This window comes from Glandiceps talaboti, chromosome 2 (assembly GCF_964340395.1).
Source record: "Glandiceps talaboti chromosome 2, keGlaTala1.1, whole genome shotgun sequence".
Lineage (NCBI taxonomy): Eukaryota > Metazoa > Hemichordata > Enteropneusta > Spengelidae > Glandiceps > Glandiceps talaboti.
Window position 1 is genome coordinate 16,898,575 of NC_135550.1, and position 24,497 is coordinate 16,923,071.

General features: G+C 36.1%; 1 protein-coding gene across 2 annotated transcripts in view; it reads right to left on the bottom strand.

The window, feature by feature from the left end:
- Positions 1-24,497, bottom strand: part of LOC144453325 (forkhead box protein N3-like) — a 54,686-nt gene that overhangs the window by 18,778 nt on the left and 11,411 nt on the right. For both annotated transcript variants that reach the window (XM_078144586.1, XM_078144587.1), the window contains 2 exons: positions 20,789-21,359; positions 4,748-4,899 (listed from right to left, as the gene is read on the bottom strand). In XM_078144586.1, the coding sequence (XP_078000712.1) occupies positions 4,748-4,899; positions 20,789-21,343 (707 nt within the window). In that variant the 5' untranslated portion in view covers positions 21,344-21,359. The remainder of the gene's footprint in view (positions 1-4,747; positions 4,900-20,788; positions 21,360-24,497) is intronic.

Genomic DNA, 24,497 nt, shown 5'->3' on the forward strand with positions numbered 1-24,497 from the left:
GACCCAATTCTGTGATGAAGTTTACAACCTCTTTTCACAAAAATTTGTACACCCCCCTCCCCCCTCTCAGTTTAAGAAGTATTTTAAATTAAATATTTCCACTTTTTTTAAATAAATCTTCTCCACAACATTTCCTAAAAGCTAGCTGCTGTTTTATCATTAGGAAACTGGCTGCCATCTTTATTTTAACAAACTCCTTCAATGACATACACACATTTGTGCCTGCAAACAATTACTGCATAGACATTCATGTCCTGCAGAGTTTTCTTTACGACATTCCTCATAAATTTTAGAGCAGCTATTGAAGAGTAATAAAAAGGGATGAAAAGTGTGAATATTTTTTTTTTCGAAGAAATATCTGTTGGCGGAGTGGATAAACTTTATTCTGAACACAATGTTGTGATCTCATCATCTGTTTGACCTACACGTAAGTAGTCACCTTGGCTACAATGCAGTGAATGTCAATCATCATCACTTTGTCAATACGACAAAATGAAAACCAGGCACAGATGGTGTATTGGTATTATATTGATCAACAAATTAAATAACACTTCAAATACAATTCACATTGTGGCAAAATGAAGCACAACACAAAGAAGACAATGCTTCAAATTTCAATCAAAAACCCTTTTCATCATTTCACATTTCAGCTTCATTGAAACCTCATATTATTTCTTAGTTTAATATTTTGTTTAATTTTCAAAAAGATATACAAAGTCCCTTGTATAAAAAAAAAGACAGACTATTATTTTTTTATACAGATTGTAGGTTATAATAATTCCAAAGTTACAATTATTCTCGTTGCCAGCAACAGAATTCAAAAGGCACCACTGCAGTCTTTCTGTTTCAGAGCTTATCGTTCTTTTTTCCCCACCCAATCTTTTGAGGATCACTTTCGTGGAAAGCCATCTGAGGTTAAGCCATTATGAAAAGCAATTAATATTTGGGGTGGAGAAATTAATCCAATACCTTATGTATCAGATGCAGGTGTTGGGAATAACAGAGCTCCTAAGGTCTTGAGTAATTACAGGAAACATCCCACGTGCCATTACCCAATGATAGTCTGTCAGTTCAGCCTGAAATTTCATTTTGTTGTCAGTTGACACTGCATCAGTGAAAACTAACAAGGGACTTACTTACTGCACCTGCTCATTAACTTACTTTGCATATATCGTCACAGAGAGGTGTTCATCACAGACTCACACTTCCGTTTCCTTATATCAAAATCTAATACATCAAGAAATTTAATTTTCGGTATTTACCCCAGCATTCACCTAATGACCAAAACTGCCTTAATCTTAATTCAGATTATTTACTGACACGGCTGACTACTCGCGGTATCATCTAACTGCAAGCAATATCTATTGATTTTACACATCTACCACTTTTTTTTTCCGATAATTTTTCTAAAACTCCATTACAGTGGCGTGCCACTAGGTGCTTAGTTTGTCATTCAAATGGCAGCATGACAAATTTATTTCATCGTTCATTTCCCATCTTTGCATTTATTCAAAGGTTCATGTCATCTTGAATGACAATGTTGACAGTGAACCAGGCTGTAATTCAATCATTATTCTCTCCTAATAAATGACACTTGTCTATGTCATCTGCCTTTCACAAATTTTCCTCAACCATTCCATCAACTACAAATCATTGTCATGCTCACATTTTTCCCCTCAGTTCCAAGACACATAATTCCAATATACTGTATCCCTTCCTCATTACCTTCAGTCCCCCAACATATCACATCCTTTCGCCATTTTACCTTGTCACCTTACATGTCACACCTCTTCCCCTATTCCACCGTCAGTCCTCCAATATATCACATCATGACCCCTTCCCCTATTTTAGCTTTCCCTGGTTGACCCCTTTTTTGCCCTCAAAATACCTCCCCATTGTCCACCAATTTGATACCAAAATCTCTTCCCAAATCTTATCCCTCAATCGAAATATCAACATATCTATCCCATTTCCATAAAGCCATGACATACATGTCCTTTCCCGATTTTCCCAACATGTCTACCCACACATCACGTGTTCCCATCATGTCCATTCCACCACACAAAACATCATACATTTTCCCTGTTCTCACACACACACACACACACACACACACACACACACACACACACACACACACACACATATACTGTGAGTATATATGTAACTGTCTGTCCCCACACACACTGTATCACTTTATACTTTCCCTACACTCTGTCATACCATTTCTCTACAAAAGACATTTACTTTAGAATTGGCAGACATGTACCTAGCTAGCTATTCATTTTAAAATTGATTTGTCATGTCAGTGTACAGTTACCTTTCAGGCTTAAATTGATTCAGCCATCCCCGCTAAGTGTTAACTATCTCTCTGCTTACTGTAATTTACAAGTCATGAGATAAAATTACAAGTGTTAAGATGTCCTGTTTTCATAACAGTACTCTCACTGGCTTTTACTAAAATAACTATTTTAATGCACATTCTTTTCACCACAGACTGTATCCAACTTTTAACCAAAGATGAAACAAAACTATTCCATATCAATCAAATAAAGATAATCATAATAAAGTCAACTGTTTATGTTTTCATTGAGGATAAAGCAATCCTGATATTTGTAGTAGTCCAAGAGTTTTCTGTGATTCCATATTTTTATTACTTGTATCCTAATCCTGACAATCAGAGTTTAAAAAATACAGAATTTATTACTATAAGGTGAGCATCTGATGGGGAAAACGAATCAAATCAAACTATAATACTACATTTTGGGGTGAGGGCAGGGGAAGGGGTTGTAGTGGTCAAAACCAGAATTACCACCTACATCATGATCCGTCAATGTATAATTTGTTGTACTTGATCAAAAGTATGTGAAAAAAGTTTAACAGGAACAAAAATCCCTTTCCTCCCATTCAATTTTTACAAATTTGTGAATATTTTGACACTATGGACATCAAGTTTATTGTAGTTGCTCCAAACTGCCATATTCATAACTATGTAAACCTGACATCAGATAGTTTACTGGCATCAAATTCACTACAAACTGCCATATTCATAACTATGCAAACCTGACATCAGATAAAGTTTACTGGAGTTGAGTCACTACAAACTCCCATATTCATTTACTATGTAAACCTGACATCAGATAAAAGTTTATTGGAGTCGAGTCATTACGAACGACCATATTCATAACTATGTAAACCTGACAGACAGGTGAAAGTATTTTTTTCCATTCAGCCAATAATTTCCGGCAATTTTCCTGTCATATCTATGGCTCTTCCTGCCCAACAATGCCATAATTCCGGTCAAATTTTCAGGGAGGAAAATTACCGCGGATTGATATTATGCAGAGACAGGCACTGCTAAATGACTACTCTCGTCGTTTAAATATTAAATGGCTAATACAAGAAGGTCCCGCAATGTTGCCCCCATCACAAATGCATGGCATAGAATTGAATGCATTTAGACGCAGTAGTTGGTACAATATACATGCTTGTACAAATTTGCATTTAGCGTTTTAGTGCCTTCGTGGGTCTGAATACTAATGAGTGATATCTCACTGTATCGTCATAAAGTCTAGTAAAGCAGAATCCTTCGAGACCAGTTCAGCTCTGGCAAAAAACTCTTGGGTAATGAATGATAAAGAATCAACTTTATTAGCCAGTCATGACTGCTTAATCAGAATCATTCAAGCCGAACCAGTTTTAATTGACTCAACTGTCCACAATCACTGGATTTACTTATTGGCCATATCTACTATGGACCATTCACTTTTTAATAATTGCAATATTTTAAATCAAATGGGGCAAACTCAAGGCATACAAAGACAGTACTCGTTTCAGAAGTATCAAAACTGAAATTGGACATTCTAATTCAAGCCTAAACAAAAACAGTGAAATACTACTCCACTTAGCCTAGAGACTTGCCTATCTGACCTGACATATTGGCTTGACAGTTCTGGTGAATGACATTTTCAAGCCAGATAGCTAAGTCTCTGGGCTACAGTCTATATTCAAATTAATAGCAAGTGAGAATTTTAACTCAGAGAGAAGAAAGGTGATTTCCAAAATGTCAACTTTTATATAAATTGTACTCCTTGGAGAGTGGAAAACCTATTTTAACATATTTTCACAAAGTCAAAGAATTGTATATTATAAAACATATCTTAATTATGCAATAATCTTTTTACTATATATCTCAACTAAATAAAAAAAATATGTGTATTTTAAAACATATTTTAATTCTTAAATCGTTCTGTTCTCATAAAATGATGCATTTCAAAGCTCACAATGATACATTTTCAGTTTAATTCAAAACAATTTGAAAGAATCATCATAAAGAAAGGAAAAAAGTTTTATCATGAAATTATTTAATTTCAAGAAAAAAAATGTCAAACTCTTAATTTCAAATTGATGTTTGGGATCACAAAATATCTAACATAGTAGTTTCTTTTTTCTCGGTAAATTTCAGACTCTGTTTGCGTTCTGCTTTCTTTTCTGTCAAAAACATGGACAGATCAACTAGAAACACGAGATTATGAGATTTACTTATTGCAGTAATCTTTGGCAAAGTTGAGGGTTGACTTGGAAGGTAAACAACATCTATCTTGCACTCTAGAACATTCATCATGCATTGATTTATGCAACTCATGTATCCAGCCTATCCCGTTACGCGTCAACAACTGATTCTGAGCATTGCCATGGTAACGGATGCTAATTTCAAAGATGGTTATCTAGGCAGTACTCCACTCACCTTGATATGGTTGAAAGAGGCGTGCTGTGAGGAGACTGTGGAGGTGTTGCAAATATATGATGATACGGATGGTAAGGGGTCTTCTTAAGAGCCTGCAGTAAATTTGGCCGATATTCTGGATCCACACACCAGAGTGAACCTTTACCGATCGTCTATGAATAAAGAATTAAAAGAGAAGGCAAGAAAATTGAATCATTGTGTATTCATGAGACAACAACTCCGATTTAGGAAAACATGCTATAGAGGGATAGAGTTTAGGCATCATGAGACACTGATAATGTTTTTTATCTGGTTTAATCTACAGGTGTATGTTTTAACAAGAAACTGAATAAGCTCAGACAACCAGACTTGTCCAGACTTATTTCTCTTGCTTGCCATCATAAATCAAGCAAACATATATACACACCAAACAACACATCAACAACTATGAAGTTTGCACTTCTGGGCTACACTCCATAATAGGCCTCTAACAAGTTTGTTTTGTAGCTGATAAGACTATTTGATGAACTATACGCTGCTATAAAGTGGTAACCACACTGTGTGCCCTCTAAAGCCATGCAGCACCGACACACAGCATTTTCTTGTGACACCCCCCCCCCCCCCCCCCCGCCACCACCACCACCACACAAATTTGGTGTTCCCAATCATTTACTGTGTTGAGACTCACAAGAAAATTCATGGTTTTATCATTTTGAACCACACAATAATTTTGTTCATTTACTAGAGGGTACACAACATCAGAGTAAAACTCTTCCATACCTTTCCAGTCAAACTACAGACTAATTTCCTAAAATTGTACTTATTACAAGCTAAAATTACGTCTCGTAATATACCTCAACAGAACAATTCTACTATTTTGAACATGTGTGTCCACTTTTGCCCCAAGATATTCCTATGTGCCTCCAAAGACAACATATTCAGATTGAATATTTTTCAAGGTTGTTCATCTCTCAAGTGTACCATCACTGTCAGTATTGATATGGTGATTTAGATTAAAATGTATAACTTTATTTAAATGATTTAGATATTGATTATGTCTGGCAGTGTGAGTAAGGTTTTATCTATACTCTTTTTTTTCTCTCATGAATAATTTTTTTTATTGCCTTTCTTACATTTTTAAGACATATCAGGGTTAATACACTTAATTAAAGCCACGACGTTCCAGATTTTTTCATCAGTTTTCCTGGAGTATTCAGATACATTATCCATGAATGTTGACCAGTGAAAAACATGTTGCAAAATTATGTTTTTCAACAATCAACAACAAGTATATGATGGTAATATCAATTGTTCAGTCTACTAAATTTTCAGGATTTGATTACATTTTTCCAGGTCTTTCCAAGAATCCTTTGAAATTCCCGGACTTTCCCGGAACATATGAACCTACATATATATCATGTAGGTATGCTACTATTGACACAGGAATCAAAACCAGAAACTACAATAAAATGTATTTTATGAAGTTGGTTGATGACAAGTTGATTTTTGTGAAAGAACAAAACAGAAATGCAGTGCTAGAATTTTACTAAATCATTTATTTTTGAAAGAAACACCCACAAGTATTTACTGTTCAGTATTTTTAATTTCAATTACAAAGATGTAAAAATAACATACAAGATGTTCATGAAAGAAAAGTCTCATTTGTAATACTGTAACTTTTCTTTTTAGCATGACAAGAACTAGACAATCCCTAGTAGGGGGAGGGGGGGGGGGGGGGGGCTTCCACAATACCACAACACGTGACAATGGAGTACGTGGAGTGGAAGGGGGAGTGAGTACAAAGTTTACCAACGGTCGGCTAGCCATGATAAAACCTAACAATGAGTGGGCACAGTAACCATGGTAACAAATTGACAAGCCATGCTACAACATTCCAGGTAGTAAGTCAGAGGTATGACCTCAACAATGTATGCACTTGTTAAGTTCTATGACCCCTGTACACAGGGCTTTGCTACTGCAAATCCACAATTACTTCCAGGTAGGTCTGCGAAGTATAAATACCACTCATTAAAACTTGACCATCAATCTACATATATAGGCAAAACATTCTTTCAAAAGACTTGCTGTTCTCCCTTAAACTAGGTGACAATGTCTACATTGTGCAATGTGAAGTGTTATCATTTCAGGTAGTTCCAAAGTGGGTGACCTTATTCAGCTCACTCTGCCAAAACATACCCTGGCTGCTAAGGTACATATAATTGCTATATCTCCAATGGATAAAAAATTATCCCTCTTTTACACTAAGAGTACCACTAATTCACTTCAGCATCAGGCCACACAATGCTTCTTTATCTAACCCCCTCTGGCATCAAGTCCACCTTATCTTGGACATATTTGTCAGACATCATATTTGCCCTAAAACTATGCTATTTTGAAGTTTGATGTTTTATTCCCAACAATATAAACATGGCACTTCAAAAACAATGTTATCTTACTGGGGAAAATCTTCAAGAATTTTTTTTTTTTATGGATGCTGTCCTGTTCAAGCATTCTTTTGATATTGCATGGATTTCTAAGAGATAGCCATGCTGTTCAGGAATTATCCATATCACTTCATCACAGACAATCAATGATGAACACTTATACTTGTCTGATACAGCCAATATTTTCATGCAATGTTTTTGCTAACATTTTCAAACCAAGGTGACAGACACAAGGAAAACAGAGAATATTCAATATTCTGTACATTGAGTATTTTCAGTCTAGTACTAATATGTGTGGTTGTTTCTAAGATCTCTGTCTCCACACCCTAAAATCACCGCCCCCGATTGAGTATTTTCATAGTCTAGTACCAATATGTGTGGTCGTTTCTAAGATCTGTCTCCGCACCCTAAAAAAATCAGTTTTACTCTACTATTTACAGACGAAATCAACTTCTAATTTACATGTACAATGTCAAAAGCATTGTTATATCAAAAATTTTCAGTGAACATATATATTGTTGTTGTCTGATCTAAAAATAATACCTAAGTTACAGATAGTGCAGCTTTAATGTTTTACCATGCTATGTTTAATACAGGAAGGGGAAATAGTGTAAATGACATATAAAAAATGTGATATGCTACATTACCTAACACTGGAAAGGGAAACTTCAGTATGTTCTGCCATTATGAAAACACTGCCATACAAAAATCTATAAAACTGAAAATCTCAAATTACCACCACATGGTTTCTGTGTCGGCATCATAATCTTGTCACCTACACACCTTAGTAGTTACATGAATCAGTAAACTTATACACACCTAAATGCAAAATGATCAAATTTCCTGTTGTTTAATGATGAATTCCCAAATAATTTTTTTTTTTTTTTTAAATGGGTAAAGCAGTTAGCATACTGTCTACATAGCTTATGTTACTAGGAAGAAAACATGAATGGTTGAAGTCCTTTAAATAATCAATAACTACTCATTCAGTTGTATTCCTGGTACTTGTTGGCGCCACTCTGATCAATGCTTGATGTTGTTTGTTGCAAGACAATTACAACTGTGATTTTGTGGTTGATATGTCCCCAACAACCCACCTCCTTGTATAACATGTCTACAATTACTAATACTGCATACACAGTTAATTTTTCAAGTACTTCCTTCTAGGCATATATGACGTTGACATCAAAATGTCACACCGACAGAAAAAAAGAAGAAGATATTATTCAAATTTTAAGACATGATGGCTTTCTTTTTTTGTTTGTGTGTCGTTACGTTACCTGGTTATATATAATGTATAATACAATCCTTGCAACATTGAAGAAAAATACAAAAACGTTGAAAATCTCTGTCTTGCAACTACTTCCCCATACACACAGACAGACGGACTGACATTCCAATCCTATAGGTACTAAAAAATCCAAGTACTAACAAATCACTTCTTAAATCTCATGACAGACTTTAACAGCACACTGATTATTAGCAGAATGGTTCCTTTCTTAAAGGGGATTCACACTTGACAGTATAGAATTCTCTGGGGCCGCTCTGAAATTTTAGTCCAACCTAAAAGTACTGTGTGAAAGCGGTAAGGTGGTCTAAGTACAACTTAGTTTAGTTTAGGCCGAAAAGGCTGATGAAGCCCACACTAAAATATAGTCTGGACCAGACTTGTCAATGTGAAGGCATTTTTAATCTCAGATAACATAATAAGATAATCAAAACATCCTGGAACTTGTCGTAGTCAGAGGTAAAATAACACCATCAAAAGTCATAAATACAGGACTAACACTATGACAAAATAACACCATCAAAAGTCATAAATACAAGACAATCTATGACAATCACATTACTTTCCATAACAGGCATATCAAAAACAAGTAAAAGTCAGTTCAAATAGAATTTTACATTTCATGGTAATAAACATCGTTCAATTTCCTGATTTGTAACAAGGACAGGAAAAAGAGAAATTTTATGGCTTCGAAAGATGGAATTCATTGCGAAATATTGCTTTGATATGTGAGCAAACAACCCAAGTCTCAGCTGGGCGACAAGATTTTCTAGTTCACTTAGAAACCATGATGGATTTTCCACTGCAGTGTGTTATTACGCTGGGATCAGGGTCTGTACAGGAGAGTGGAGATATATAAAGGAATTTGATGGGCCCATAACTCATCTCAATGTGCTTACACATCATACTTGATTATGGAGACTAGCGCTCTAAGTCAGGGAAAACAATGGGGCTATCAGGGGTAGAAATATGACAGTAATTAGTGCATAATGGAAGCCCTCAGGAAATAGCCTATAGCTTACTCCTAATGCATCACAACATTTGATATACTAAGACTAAAGCCTTTTACCTTGTAATATGTGATGCTGTCTCTGGTTAGACTTTCCATATTACGGACTCATATTTACCATTAGAGTTTCCTGCGGGCCTTTTGTGCCGTCTGTAGATCAATCTTCAGAAACGGTATATGTCTTTGTCAGTCTCATTGCTAAGACTTTTCATTTTATGTGCTAAATCTTACAGATGTCTAGGGTCTCTGCCATTTTTTTCCCCTATATAATATTAATCATGTTCTAAAGCTTAGTTTAGTTTTACAACTGATCTGTATGTCATTCACATCAAATCAATCTAAGTATTTTGGTAGAAATATGCATTCTATCAGACGTAATCTTTTCAGAACGGGTGTGTAAATGAACATTAATTCCTAGCATCACATCAGTACAGTATGTTTAGCCTTGTGACAATAAATATTGTAAACAAGATTTGTGTATACGGCCCTGACAGCTGACATCATTGCAATACCAGTTGGTCTTATTATTCTAGCTTCTTACGACATCACATACACGAGATACTCTACCAAAACTTCTGAATTTTTCAACACTTACATCACAATTATAAAAGCCCATGTATTGAAGAATTGACAGAAAGGTGTATTGGAACTTAAGAGTTCTAACTCTCAACACCAAAATTGCTGAAGTGAACAAATTCACAGTATCAGGCATTCTGCTGTGAGCTCTTGTATTGTAAATCCATTTTTTTGTTTTCCAATCTAGTGATGACAAAAAGTTGGCCCCTAAACTTGTTAACCTTTTTACATGCCCGAGTTTCCAGTAGCAGCAAGGTATTGAAACCCATTTCTCTGTGAAGTTGTGCATAGTCTGAACCGACACTGAGAGTGACTCATCTTCTTGTGTAAGAAAGCGTGAGAAACTGATTTCTTTGTGTGGATGGACAACGAGTAGCCCGTGGCATGGCAAGAAATTTAAATTGATAATTGTTGCATATTGACGACCATTTTCTGGAGGCCAATTCCTCTGATTAGGACAGTTTTATAGCCAGCTCCAAATTGAATTTTCGGATTACAGTTACACGGTGCTGGCACTATGCGACTACTTTCCACAAATTGATTGAAATTTCGTTCCCAGACGGCGATGAGTAGTGCCGCAGACTTTCTGTCTCAGCCTTGATTCAGCTAACATTCAGTCTAAGAACAAGTCTATTTGATGAAATGCTTGAAATCAATACTGGGGAACATTTGATAAGATGAACCGTTTTCCTCTTGAAATAATCTTCTCTGGCAACATTAAAATTACACAGTAGAAATAACACAATCTGCTTCACAACCTGGCTACTTCATAATATATTGGTATTAATGCACTGACACTTCCTGTGTGGTTACACATTATGTCATGCTTATTAAAGCAATCATGGGCTTCGTTTCCTAAACAACAAATACTACAACCAGCTGTATTTTTTTTCCCTTCTATTTTCTTGGAAATTTAATATCTTATACTTTGACAAGCTATCACTTTCATTTGTTAAAATTCAACCATAAACTATATACTTCTTCTGATATCAACTCAAAATGTCTGCCAAATATCAAATTCTGAACTCAGTAAAATGACAAAAAAAAAAACACAATTCAACTACAATAAAATCAAGTGAAAAATTGTCAAATCTAAGTAGGACTGGTAAATTTAATACAAAAGAATATATTACAAGGCTTAGCCAATATACTTTTTTTTCAAAAAAACTGGGTGGTCTATCTATGTCTGTCTCATATGGCTAGCGTGTTCCCCATCAATTCTCATTTTTTTTCTCTCTCTCTTTTGTCATGAATATGATGCATTAGTAATGAACTGTCACTACTTGGACATCAAGTGAAAGTGAAGTATACACAGCACTGTGCCAAATCACACCAAGATAGATAGGTGTGTTGTACCTTGGGACAAGCTGCATGAATTCCTCAATTATTCTCAACAATATGGGGGAATGAGCGAAGGGAATGCCGTCAATACCAAGAGATCTTTATTACAACATCCACACCTGCTCTTGTGTTGTTCGGGGACTCTACCTTTAATATGGTTTACTCGTCTCCATGGCAACCACTGCCAGTTCTCCTCATAATAATGTTGTTTAGTTTTCTTGATTTTGTAGACATCTTTTTCACGCAAAAAGCTACATGTACATAAATAATTCAATAAGGCATGAGACAATATGGATGCAGTAAGTTGCCTTACTCAAGTTTTGACCGTTAATCTGATTGATCTTGCCCTCCCTGGGGAACCATTTGTGGCAACTTGAATGCATCAGCATTCCCATTGTCATGGCAACATCTATGTCATGCATCACAAGGTGACTAGCTATTGCATTAGTATTCTTACACAACTTACGGGCACTGATGGACATCACACTAACTTGCCATCACCAGTGGTTGCCTTAGCAACAACATCAACATCAATGACAACACCATATATGGGCATACAAGCATTCTCTCCAATCTTTAGGCTTTTGATGTACATTATGGCTGTGAAGTGAACATCTGAAACTTTTTTTATCCAATTTGCATACCCTACAGCACATGAAAACCATTTGCAACTCATGTATTTGTTAGCAGGACATGAATATTTTTCCAGTACAGTGTCAAACCACACCTACATGTACCGGTACATGACAAAATCTAGAATATGAAAACGCTTTATTCAACCATCATTGAAAGTACTGAATTTAACACAGTTCCCCTGTCACTTGAACACCTCTTACTGTACAAACCCAATACACGTCTGTATTTCAAAATGTAAGCAATTTTACTGATACACTGGATCTACCATTTACTTTCATATAAGCACTCATTCCAGTCAATAATTGTAGCCAAAGGCTGTAGTAATTCAGAGCACAAACAGAGCAAGCCAGCTGTTTCGGTCTTGATGTTGTTACTACATTACACCTTCCTCATTTACCAACTACCTCCATCTGTGCCACCAATTCCATACAAACTCTCATCCTGGTTCTCTTGTCAGTGTACCAAACAACACAACAGAGCTAATTTTAGCAGATTGGGCATTTGCATATCATTGAATATTCACTTTTCAATACCTGTACAGAAATGGGGGAAAATTGGCAGGCTACAATAGAATGACAACATTGAATAAGACGGAAGCATTCCGCTTCTAAATCACGAACAAGAACACAGATTTCCTCTACTTTTTATCAAAACACATTTTTTTTTACATAAAACAGCTGTCCTGTTATGATCCATCCACGGTGCAGAACTGTACTAACGCATTTATTAAAACTATCTATTTTGGGTGAAACATTTCTATGTACGTGCTTATCATATTTTGTTGTCCATTTGTCCATATGTTTTTCCCTAAGTATTTCTCACATTAATCACTGTCCAGAATACATGTCTATTTATTTGGACAGTTGATATTTATACTATAATGCAAAATACTGATCACGGAGATTATAATAATCTATTGAAATGGTCCACAAAATAAGTATGAAAAAAAAAAAAAAAAAGACTTTAACAACTGAAACGTGATAATACCTAAAACTGCACGCATGGATGATCTCTGAGAAGACAACTTTTTGAAGTCAGCTTTGAACATGGTAATGAAATTAATGCTGTATATCCCATAAATCCTGCCACATCCATTATTTTTTACATGAACTTGACCTGAAGGGAGATATGCAGGAGGAGGGGGATAATTTTTTATTTTTTTTGAAAAGGTGACACAAAATAAATTGCACAACAAATTTTCATTGTGGGAGAGGAATGGTTTCCAAAGTCTAAATTCTGATTAACAGATGTGTCATAAGTTATTGATAAGGACATAGACAGAAAAAAAGAAATATGGAGAAATTCAGTACAGTGAAAAAACATGGATCAAATTTGAAAAAAAATGTAACAACTATCATCTGTTTGTAGGATTACCAGCATGTTGCCATGGTAGCAGCTTCACCCTGAGATACAGGTAGTGATGCACCAGATGGTAGAGAATGAAATACAAGTCTCCAACCAGATGGCACCATTTCAATTCTTTTCACCATAGTCACTGGCTTATTAATTTGCATGCCCTACAATTACTCTGTTTGTGTCCAACTCTAGCAGAATAAATAATACATTCACAATTGTTTGTGTCCACCACAGCCAGAATAAACAATATCTTGTTTGTGTTCACAACAATATCTAGTTTGTGTTCACTTCAAACACAATAAACAAAATCTTGTTTGAGATTGTCAGGTGTTTATTTAGTCTTTCTTTACATACAATGATTCCTGTTATCATTTTTGTTGTCTGTCTCTGTCTGTCTCTGTCTCTGTCTCTGTCTCTGTCTCTGTCTCTGTCTCTGTCTCTCTCTCTCTCTCTCTCTCTGTCTCTCTCTGTCTCTCTCTCTCTCTCTCTCTCACTCACTCACTCACTCACTCACTCACTCACTCACTCACTCACTCACTCACTCACTCACTCACTCACTCACTCACTCACTCTCTCTCTCTCTCTCTCTCTCTCTCTCTCTCTCTCTCTCTCTCTCTCTCTCTCTCTCTCTCTCTCTCTCTCTCTCTCTCTTCTCATTTTTATGTACTGTCTAATAATATTGTCATATGCATTGCCTCATTTTGCACAGTTATCAATCAGTAACTGGTCTCACAATATCCATTCCAGATGGAAACTCATTCTAATAATGGGCATATGTGTATCAGTTGCCATAGAAACTGATTACATCTTTCCCCGAAGAACATATTTTCTGAATGCATCACCACAAATCTAAACTTATTACTAAACAGTTGCTGTATTAAAACATACAGGGATATTACATGTATGTTTTCAATTCTCTTCCCACTTCAAATTTCAACAACAAAAATTATGACTTAATCTAAAAGCAAATTAAAGGACAAACTTCCAGCTGTTGTACGGACGTGTTCATTGTGTGAGCTCTGTGTTGAAACACAGGTAGGTCCCATAACACTGAGAATGAGATACACTGTGATCATTTATGTACCAGCACTTTTTCAACACCATAAGGATGCGAGTAGATGGGAGAGTTCACATGTAAAAATAAGTGTACTTGCCTAAGTACAGTGTGTGTATTGATTGATGGAAACCATTTCAAAAGCTTCAATCATCTTTTAGTTTCCCTCCTTAAGACAGTAAGTAATGTTTCAGGTTTTATATTAGTTTGAATTAAAAAGAAAATAACACTGGGCAAGCATCATGCTATCAACACTGCACACTATTCTGATAGCATAAAATTGGACCATTATTAACAATTTTAAACCTTAAGAATTAAATTGTTGTTTTTTTCTATGTACATGCAATTACGATTGGACAATGCTGACACTGTTAGATCAAACAGACAAAAATACTTCCATCCATGCAGCAATGCCACATATATAAAATAGTACTTGACATGATAACATTAGCCTTGTCCCCACCTGAATTGATTCAAAACTGATTCAAAGTAAATCAATTCAAAAGTAGTTTCTGTTGCCCATCCCCACAAGAGAACTGAGCAACAGATTTGAATCAATTCACTTTTGTTTTTGTGTCGGTTTTGAACCAATTTACCTTGAATTGGTTTCAAACCACCTCTACAGGTTTTCAATCGATTCAACAAAACTGGTTTCAGTGCATGTGGGGACAAGAGAACCGACTCTGATTCAATTTCAAACAGGTTCAAAATTCCATGTGGGGACGCACCTAAAGGTCTTCTTTTATTGGGATGAAATTGCTTGCCATCAACAAAAAAACAAAATGCTGAAGTTTAAGAACCTTCAGAATGTACAATAAGCTGAACATTACATTTGAAATAACTTCTTAAAGACCTTTTTTTTGTACATAAGTACTCCAGATTAATACTGAACCATCTTCGTACTCTGTAAACAAGACCATGCTCTTCATGATTAATCATTTTACAGCCATTTTGTATGGCTAAATTCTACAAACGCACACACCTTGAACATTGTGAACATGAGATTTGGCAAACAAATGTGATTGGGTACATTTATCAGTTAAGTGTTAGTATAGTTACATGTCTTCACTTAACAGAATCTGCTTCAAATGGGAAATATTTCTTTGCTGTTCTGTGTTTCAAAGGGGAATATTACTTTGCTGTCCTATGCTTCAAAATGGAAATATAACTTTGCTGTTCTCGGCTTCAAAGGGGAAATATTACTTCACTGTTCTTGGCTTCAAAGGGGAAATATTACTTTGCTGTTCTCGGCTTCAAAGGGAAAATATTACTTTGCTGTTCTCAGCTTCAACGATTTCACTTTTAAAGGTTTGATAATATTCCATTGTCATGAGACATCATTCTATTTATCTACTTACAAAAACATCACACTCTTACACTCAGTTGCAATCTAAATTTACATATTTCCTGACTTCTGAAGGCCCTGACATATTCTTAAATGAACCGACAGCAAGTTTCACTCAATTACATCTTTTGAATGCCACAACATAACTTGCCCTTTGTCTAACATTTGGTGATAAATTGAAAATTTAAGAGAAAGGTGAAGATTACTGTATTTGCCAACACATACACATAAATTACGGAAACAAGGTAATCTGTCATAAAGAGAGAGACAAGTACATGTAACAATCACCAACTACACTAGAGGTAATGCACAGTAGCTATGCACTGACTAAGTATGTATGAGGTGTCAGGTTACCTTTCTGACATCTTACTACTTCTAAACACAAGGTCAGTCCCTCCCCTCCACCCCAACAAGATTATACATTTTCATTCAAGTTGTCACTCTTTGAAAGAGAGATTCCAAGAGGGTAACCCTGTGGTTGAATACCAAACAGGTCTGATTTATTCACCTGCACTGAGGGGGTAACTGTCATGTTTCACTAAAGACATCAGTTTAATGATGATATTACCGTATGGTTTGTCTGTTCACAGTTTACTACAAGTGACAGGATTCCACGCTTCAATAAAGGCAAACAATACCAATGGTATTCACAAACTTTGTCCCACTGACCACCTGAGTTTCAAAACTTTAAAACACAACTTGAAGATTATGACAAAGTGGCTAAGTTCCAAGCATAACACTTTTCAGGGGGTTGGTTTTCACAACGTCATGTGGGGGAACATCTTGATGAAGAGGAATGAGTGGAATCTTTGACTGCATATCTGAGTTAAAAGTGTGTGCCTTTGTCTTTCATTATTATCCACTCCAGGGCACTGGGATTCAAATATTCCAGTAATGTATGTAAAAAGTCACACTGTTTGGTGGCCTTGGTATGGCCCCTATTCAAAGCCACATTCCCATAGCATCTCTACTGTATAAATTAGATTTGCAGCAAAAACTATATGTGATGAATGAGATGTCTACGGCAGTGTGAATATCATCTCACCAAACTCCAGAACTATACATACTGAATCGTATGTCTACGGCTGTGTGATTATACTACATTGTGTATGGCAGTGAGATTGCTACCTCGCCAAACTCTTGTCTGGAAACCGTAATGAATGCAAATACAATGTACAGGCAAAAACATGTCTATCTGACTCAGAATATACCCATCAGCTTATAGTGACCGTAATCCTTTAGGCCCCTTTATTGTAAATTTTAGTTGGGAGAGCAAATTGCAAACAATCTGGCTTTTTCACGCCCGGTCATCAATCAGTCCTTGCACACATACATACATACAAGTAGAATTACAGTTACAGATTGCACGTCCCATTCTGTTGCATTGCCAAGCCTACCAAACAGGGATAAGCCGACAACATAAAAGGCCCTGTGGGGGGTCTCTGCAGCATCACCGTTGCTATGCAACAGGCTAAATCTGTCTGCTTCAAAGTCCTACTGGTAGCTTCTGTGTAACTTTCATTGGTCAGTCACTATGCCTGCATTAGTGGCTACAGTAGAATTATAAATGAACATTTGAAAGGGAACATATGACATGGTAAATTCAAAGACTATTTCGAACCCACGGCTTTTCATTTTTGTACAATAACACACTGACATAAATCATACGTTAGTTAATATCACAATTCATATCATACTATCATACAACTAAAAACATCCACATCTTTTTTTCACCTCTCTCGTATCTGTATATCTTTGAATACTTGAAATTAATATGAAACATGTTAGAACTAGAATTATATTATCAGTTCTATTCCTGATGCCACATATACACACATCTATCTATTCATTTTTTTCCCTTTCAATAATGACTTCAACAATGCACTGAATGAAAGCCCAACATAAAAAACTCTATACCTGAGTCATTCATTTAACAATGCCACTAAATTGGTAAAAATTACGACTGACTACGTGACAATAAATTGAAAACTTCAGAATATTTTTCTTCTTCTATCAATTGAGATAAGAACTCAACTTTATTCGGGCAATTATAAGAGAATGACAGATAGATGAATTTGACCTATAAAAAAATTATGAAAACCGCGACTACGACAGAAATCGTGAATCACGCATTTGTAATTACCTTCACAGCAAAATGACGGACAATTATCAGGGATATTTATGACGATGAATACAATACATTGGATAAATCTCATTTCAAACCAATCTTGTGGGGATCTATTGCCATGCTAATTTCAAAAATAGTAAATGATAAATGCTCCTTCCGATGGACGTTGAATTTCAATTCATTTCAAAACTGACAAGTAGGAGAAGGGAGGCATGTTAAACATTCTGAACAGCTGAACTTGTATTGTACAGTGTTCAAGTACATTACATCTGTTCTGCAGGTTATTAAGTGCACTTTTTACACCCATCGATTTTTTTTTTCGGTGGCCTGTCGATCCTTGACAAAAATATTTTCAAACTAAACTCACGCATGCTTGAGTCTTTTAGAGACCTCTGTATCACAATCTGACTAGAAATAAACAACTGACCTGCACTGAATTTACAATTTGGACATATCAGTATCTGATGAAGAATCTACTGTTAAGAATTCCCCTATCTCGGAGTTCACAGCAGTTTCTTGCAGTATCGCTGCAGGGCATCATTATGTATTTTCAACTACTGAAACATGTACTGCTTCCTCCCCAACTGTAAATTGGATACACTGTTTCTATTCAAAGCCAACCATCTGTATCAATCACATTGTCCAACATTTCCACAAGAATTTTCTCCAGCCTGACAGTTTTAATGACATAGTCGGCAGTATGAGAATGAGCTCCTTTCTCTCTTGTAACTGTCCATGAATTAAAATGAACATAGTCATCAGAACACACATCACCCCCGAGTTTTCCATTTCCAAACTCTGTGACTGCTGATTCTGCACAGATATCAACACAACACCTGAACTGGTAATGTTAGACTAGTTCTTTTGTTGTTTCTTTGTCATTGAAACTCTGTCTATATCCGACTTATGAAGGAAATTCAATTTTCTGTAACATTTAGATTGGAATCCAAACGAGGTTGTAAGGAAACGCGTTTCTTCTTTTTTTTATTGAGAGCTGCATACTTCATTTTTTTTTGAAAGAGCAAAATCAATACACATTAGTTGTATTGATGGTAGTTTCAATGTAGCAATTAACTGTGGCAATCAATCCTATTCTGAAGCTTCCTTATAACAGTCCATTCAGACAAATACTACTCCATATAGCACCTGCACTTTAACATTCATCTTCTTTTTTTTTACGTTGTAGTATACGCACAGAAAACATGGCTAACTTGACGATATATTCATGGCAGATGACACACTTCACATTATTAATTTTCAACCTGATATATTTTCAATCTTGTTGACAAAATAATATCATTAAAAGTTTACATGGTGATTGCATTATCTAATTCATACTTTTAATCTGTTGTGTGCTCTGGGTCAATTCAATAATGCAGTGATGCGAAAGAAGTACCCGGTAAGAAATCCATCTAATTTTGAAAACGATCTCGATCTTGACTACTTTTGTTTGAAAATTTGAAACCATATCCCACTCCTTTATTCAGAAAGGAAGTTCTTTCCTATAACTCTGATATATGTATATCCCAGATACAGAAAGGGTTTTGTGGCCTAAATTAATTCTAAATAAATAGTGCTTGAAATTATGGCTAACTAGCACCACTGCTTAAAACCATGACTAACTAGCACCATGTGCTTGAAACCATGGCTAACTAGCACACTGCTTGAAACCATGGCTAACTAGCACACTGCTTGAAACCATAGCTAACTGGCACACTGCTTGAAACCATAGCTAACTAGCACAATGCTTGAAACCTTGACTAACACACACCATGTGCTTGAAACCATTGCTAACTAGCAACACTGATTGAACCATGGCTAACTAGCACCTGTTCAGGTAAGCTGTCTACATCCCGAACTTGGACCTTTATTTGCTTGACAATTGACTGATATTTGAAGAACTTCACACCCTTATATTGTTGTGACAAGGGTCAGTTGAGAGGCTGTAGGCAGTATGCTATGTCACCAACCTGTCATAATTTATGAAGACCTAGCCCATTAAACACAGATAAATTAGAACATAGCTTCCTCTGGTAAATACCTGTTATCTACTCTACCCTGCCCACATTCTCAGGTTGAAGGGCTACTCCACTCTACACTATAGAGCTCTACTTCTCTAAAAGCCCTCCACGTTCCTAGGTTTTCAAGGCAAGGTATAGCAGTGTTAGTTGTTTTTTTTTTTTTTTTGAAAGCCTCCAATATCATTTTGAGTAGGGGCCATTATATTTAATACTGTACTTTGATAATGAAGCACAGACAGGTTTCAACTTTGATAAGTGTCTCACAATGGCCTATTTTCACTGCTCGGAAACACCTACACTTTCAATAAACTTGCCAAAACCACATACATTTCATTCAAGATTCAACGTTACGGTTCAAATCTTTCACTAAAATTCAAAGATTTCTTTTGTTTGGGTACTTGGATGACAGGAAGGTACATGCATGTGAATGTCTATAAAATAGAATGACTGTTCAATTAAGCCCATTGTTGTTCTTAACACTTATAACAGACCATTGTCAACTTACAAGCCCTGTGACAATTCTCGACTGCTTTATAATCGTGTGGCTATATGTGTTTGTCAACATGAACAAAGTCACTGTGTAGTTGGACAAATGGAGTCACGAACTACTCAGTGTTGGTTACACGATGGTTATTGTAGCAGTGTCTAACAAACACACCTCTAGCTGTTTGTTAGACACTACTCACCATTGTAACAATGGTATTTTTATTCACCATAGGTTGAACTCACATACATACAGGTAGGCGTTATTACAACCCCACAATATACCTTTACAACTTTACACACCTACACACGCACACACACATACATACAGGTAGAAGTCGTTGCAACCTTACAATAAAAACTTTACAACTTCTAACCTACCTGGCCTTTCTCTTTCTCCACTTTCCTGAAGCATTTGTTCAGAGATAAGTTATGTCGCACAGAGTTTTTCCACCCCGTCGGTGCATTCTGGAAGTACGGGAAATGATCAACAATCCATTGATAAATGTCTTTGACTGGAAGACGTTTGTTAGGGGAGTCTTCAATTGCCATGAAAATAAGGCAGCTGAAGGAAAATGGCGGTTTACTGTTGAGCTGCTGTTTGGCATCGTAGGGTGCATTTGGTGGGTGATTTAAATTACCTGATCGATCTGAAAGACCGTTCACATCGTTTTCTTTTGATTTAGACTCATTTTCTAAATCTGTTCCACTGATATTTTTTAATAAGTCTGTACTGTGTAACCAACTAAGACTGGTTAACTCCTCATCATCAATTGCACCTTTTTCCATCCTGATTGCTGCAAAACAACTGCTGCTTAAATCCATTTTAACCTGGCCTAATGCCCGTGATAACGTAGCACTGGGAAAGCTCCTACTTAATCCTTGGTTGACTCTTCGAAGAGCTGACACACTCCCTGGTTTCCGATTCGGAGGCATGGTTACCTCTCACAACCTACAGGACACCCAGCAATCAATACGAGAGGGGGTAAAAAAAGGGAGAAAAGAAAAAAAAATAATGTCAGTCACATCATAAATCAATTTATCTTAGTGAAATCAACATTAATTAGAATTGTTAATTGGTATCAATGAAGCTCTTCGCATATCCATGTTACCAAGACAGATTTTTCGAAATTAACACATAACTGCCCACTGACATGTTGACTACACAATATATTACCATATATTGTTGATAAAGACCCTCCATTTTCATAGCTGTCCACCATACTGCATCGTCAAACAAAAGATGTGATACTGATAGTGATGGATACGGGCTATTTTGAAATCAACCAAGCCTTATACTCAAATCCCATTGGTTGGCATTCATCCAAAAAAAAATGAGAACAAAAGCTAGAAGGGCCCGATGGCAATGTCTGAAAATAGATTCAAAAATAGATAGTGGATGGTCTATGTTTTTCAATATTAACATCTGTGAATGTAATTCTGCTATGCATGGTTATATCCATGTACAGGTCACTGCATTCAATACACACACACTATCAAATTTTTCCTCTCCACCATTTCAAATACATAAATTCTATTTTCAATGTCATCAAGATACACAAAACTATTTCATCTGAAAAGCCTGATTTTTTTCCTTCTTAAATTGTTACAATTATGTACACTACTAACAGAGAGTACCAAAATACCATTTTCCAGCACAGAAATAATCACTCACTATATAATACTGGGACCATACAGTGTACACTTATAATATCTATGTAAAGGTTCACCACACAGACAGTCGATACAAAAACTAAAAGAACTGTAAAAAGGCAAAAAATCTTACAAAGTGCTATGATCTATCAGAGCATGACACATCCATAAAATACTGAAGAAGGAAAAAAAACGGTAAACAAGTCATGGAACATAGGCAAAATATAAAAGGCAGTCACTACAAAATTGGCCCGGTAAAGTACACGAACATTCCAATGACAGATGACTGAAGTTCAGCACCAATCACTTTGACTGAAATGCAACCTGGAAAGTAATCAGAATTAGCCTACCCTTTCAGCTGCTGCATAACTCATTATTATGACTCTTTGAAATAACAAATTGCAAAGCCCTACACATACCACACCAGCTTACAACTTACTTGTATATACCATGTTCCTATGGCAACGAGCATCATCAGTGACCTGATCTACCATCACATTTTTCAGATATGAACAGGCACTGTGATGTGTACTGTAGAGCCAATTTGACTTTTATTCCTCGACTGAGATTGAAGTTGAAATAAGCTGCCTCATTATACTAATGTTACCCGACCACATCACATCACAGATGGTAGTCAGCTCAAAAGCCTACTGGCCAATGACTATCCGTTGCCATGGGAGCAAGTGATGCAGCATCAATGGTTGAAGCTGTTGCTATGACGACAAATCACCATATTGCCTTGTTAATGTCACAGCTATGGTGCGTGATGAGATAACAAAAGCACATAGAGGTTAAAAGCAACAAAGATGGCCACCACTGGTCAGCTAAGGCATAGGCCATCAAACACATAGTTAAAAACACAAAGATAAGCCACTGCGGAGAGCAAGAGTACCTCGACGAGAAACAATCATATGGTAGCCCTTCTCTCCTACGTATTCTCAGCCATTTGCAACTTAATCTCTTTGCTAACAATCGCTCCCTTTTCACAAGCTGAGGATAAAGGCAGTCATGCATACTTGCAAATATACAAAATAGAACAACTGGTGAACTCTGGCCTGACAGCTTTTTCTCATATTTCTTTTCTTTTTTTTTCATTTTAACACCACAACAAAGGAGATGAAGAAACCTAATCAGTTCAGGGCTACTGTGTTTTTACTAAACTGTAACGCAAGACAAAGCACTGCACCACACTGATACATACACATCACAATTTTACTAGGATTTATCATTTTCAAATTTCAACATTTCGACATCGCTACAAAATTTTCCATCATGCCAAAATTTTAGTCAGAGTAGAATAAAATCAATGCCAAACTCTGTATAGCAGTTTACACTTCAATGATCTATTCTACGTCTGGAAGTATACAGACAACTTGCATATGTTTGATATTCTTCACTTTTAACCCTAGCGGGTCTCCTTTCATGCAGGCCAATATCAATTGGTATGTTGGTCACTCTAGTATTGCTTAGTTGCCATGGTGATCCAAGCACCTAGATTTAGAAGGGATTATTTCAGTTCATTACATTATCTAAACTAACACTATTACATTTCCATTTGGACTGATACTTCTTAGCCAAGTGGAGAGATTACAGCTCTGCTTGTAGGGAATCTAAGCATTTCTTAGTCTAGATCTTGTCAATCGATCATTTGCCATATAAACAGGCCAGGTTGGTTTTAGTCTTTAGGTTTTTTTCTCTATTCTTCCCACTTGAGCCGGTAAATTGTTTTTCACTGTCTACACCGAGCTCTGTCTGTGGCAATGGAAGTTTACTCTCCATAAAGGTAATTACACACAGGAAATAGGGGAAATGGACTCTGAAATTAAAATTTCATCAACTTTCCTGATCCCAGCCTATCAAACACTATTTGACAAGCAATTAGACACATATTTAGTACTAGATTAACAAACAATGTCAACTCAATGACAGAAAATAATTTCCTCTGGACACATCAGGAAAATTTGTTTTCCATACAATACCCGTAATAGATTGTTTTAAAAAGACTAATAAAGTGTTATTGAAAACAAAAAAACCAGGAAGAATCCATGATGCTAAATTACATTGGTTGGAGTGGGTCAACACAAGGCACTCACTATTGTGTCAAATACTTTTGATAAATTTTTACAGTATAAGTGTCTATTCACACACAATATGGTATGAGAGTATATACAAACATGACATTACTCTTCTGCTGGCAGGAACAAAATATCTCATTCAAGTCACAACTGCAATTGAATTAATAATTTCCATTGTTAAATTGGAAAAAAAAACATGCCTTAAAAGAAATAAATTTTCCAAATTTTTTTGTTTTTGTCAAACAGTTTATAAATACACTTCATTTACGTCCTATTGTTCCTAGATGAACAGCTGTTATAGACAACATTAAAAGACTAAGCCCTGCTCACCATAAAACAGAATACTTACAAGTACACAGAGT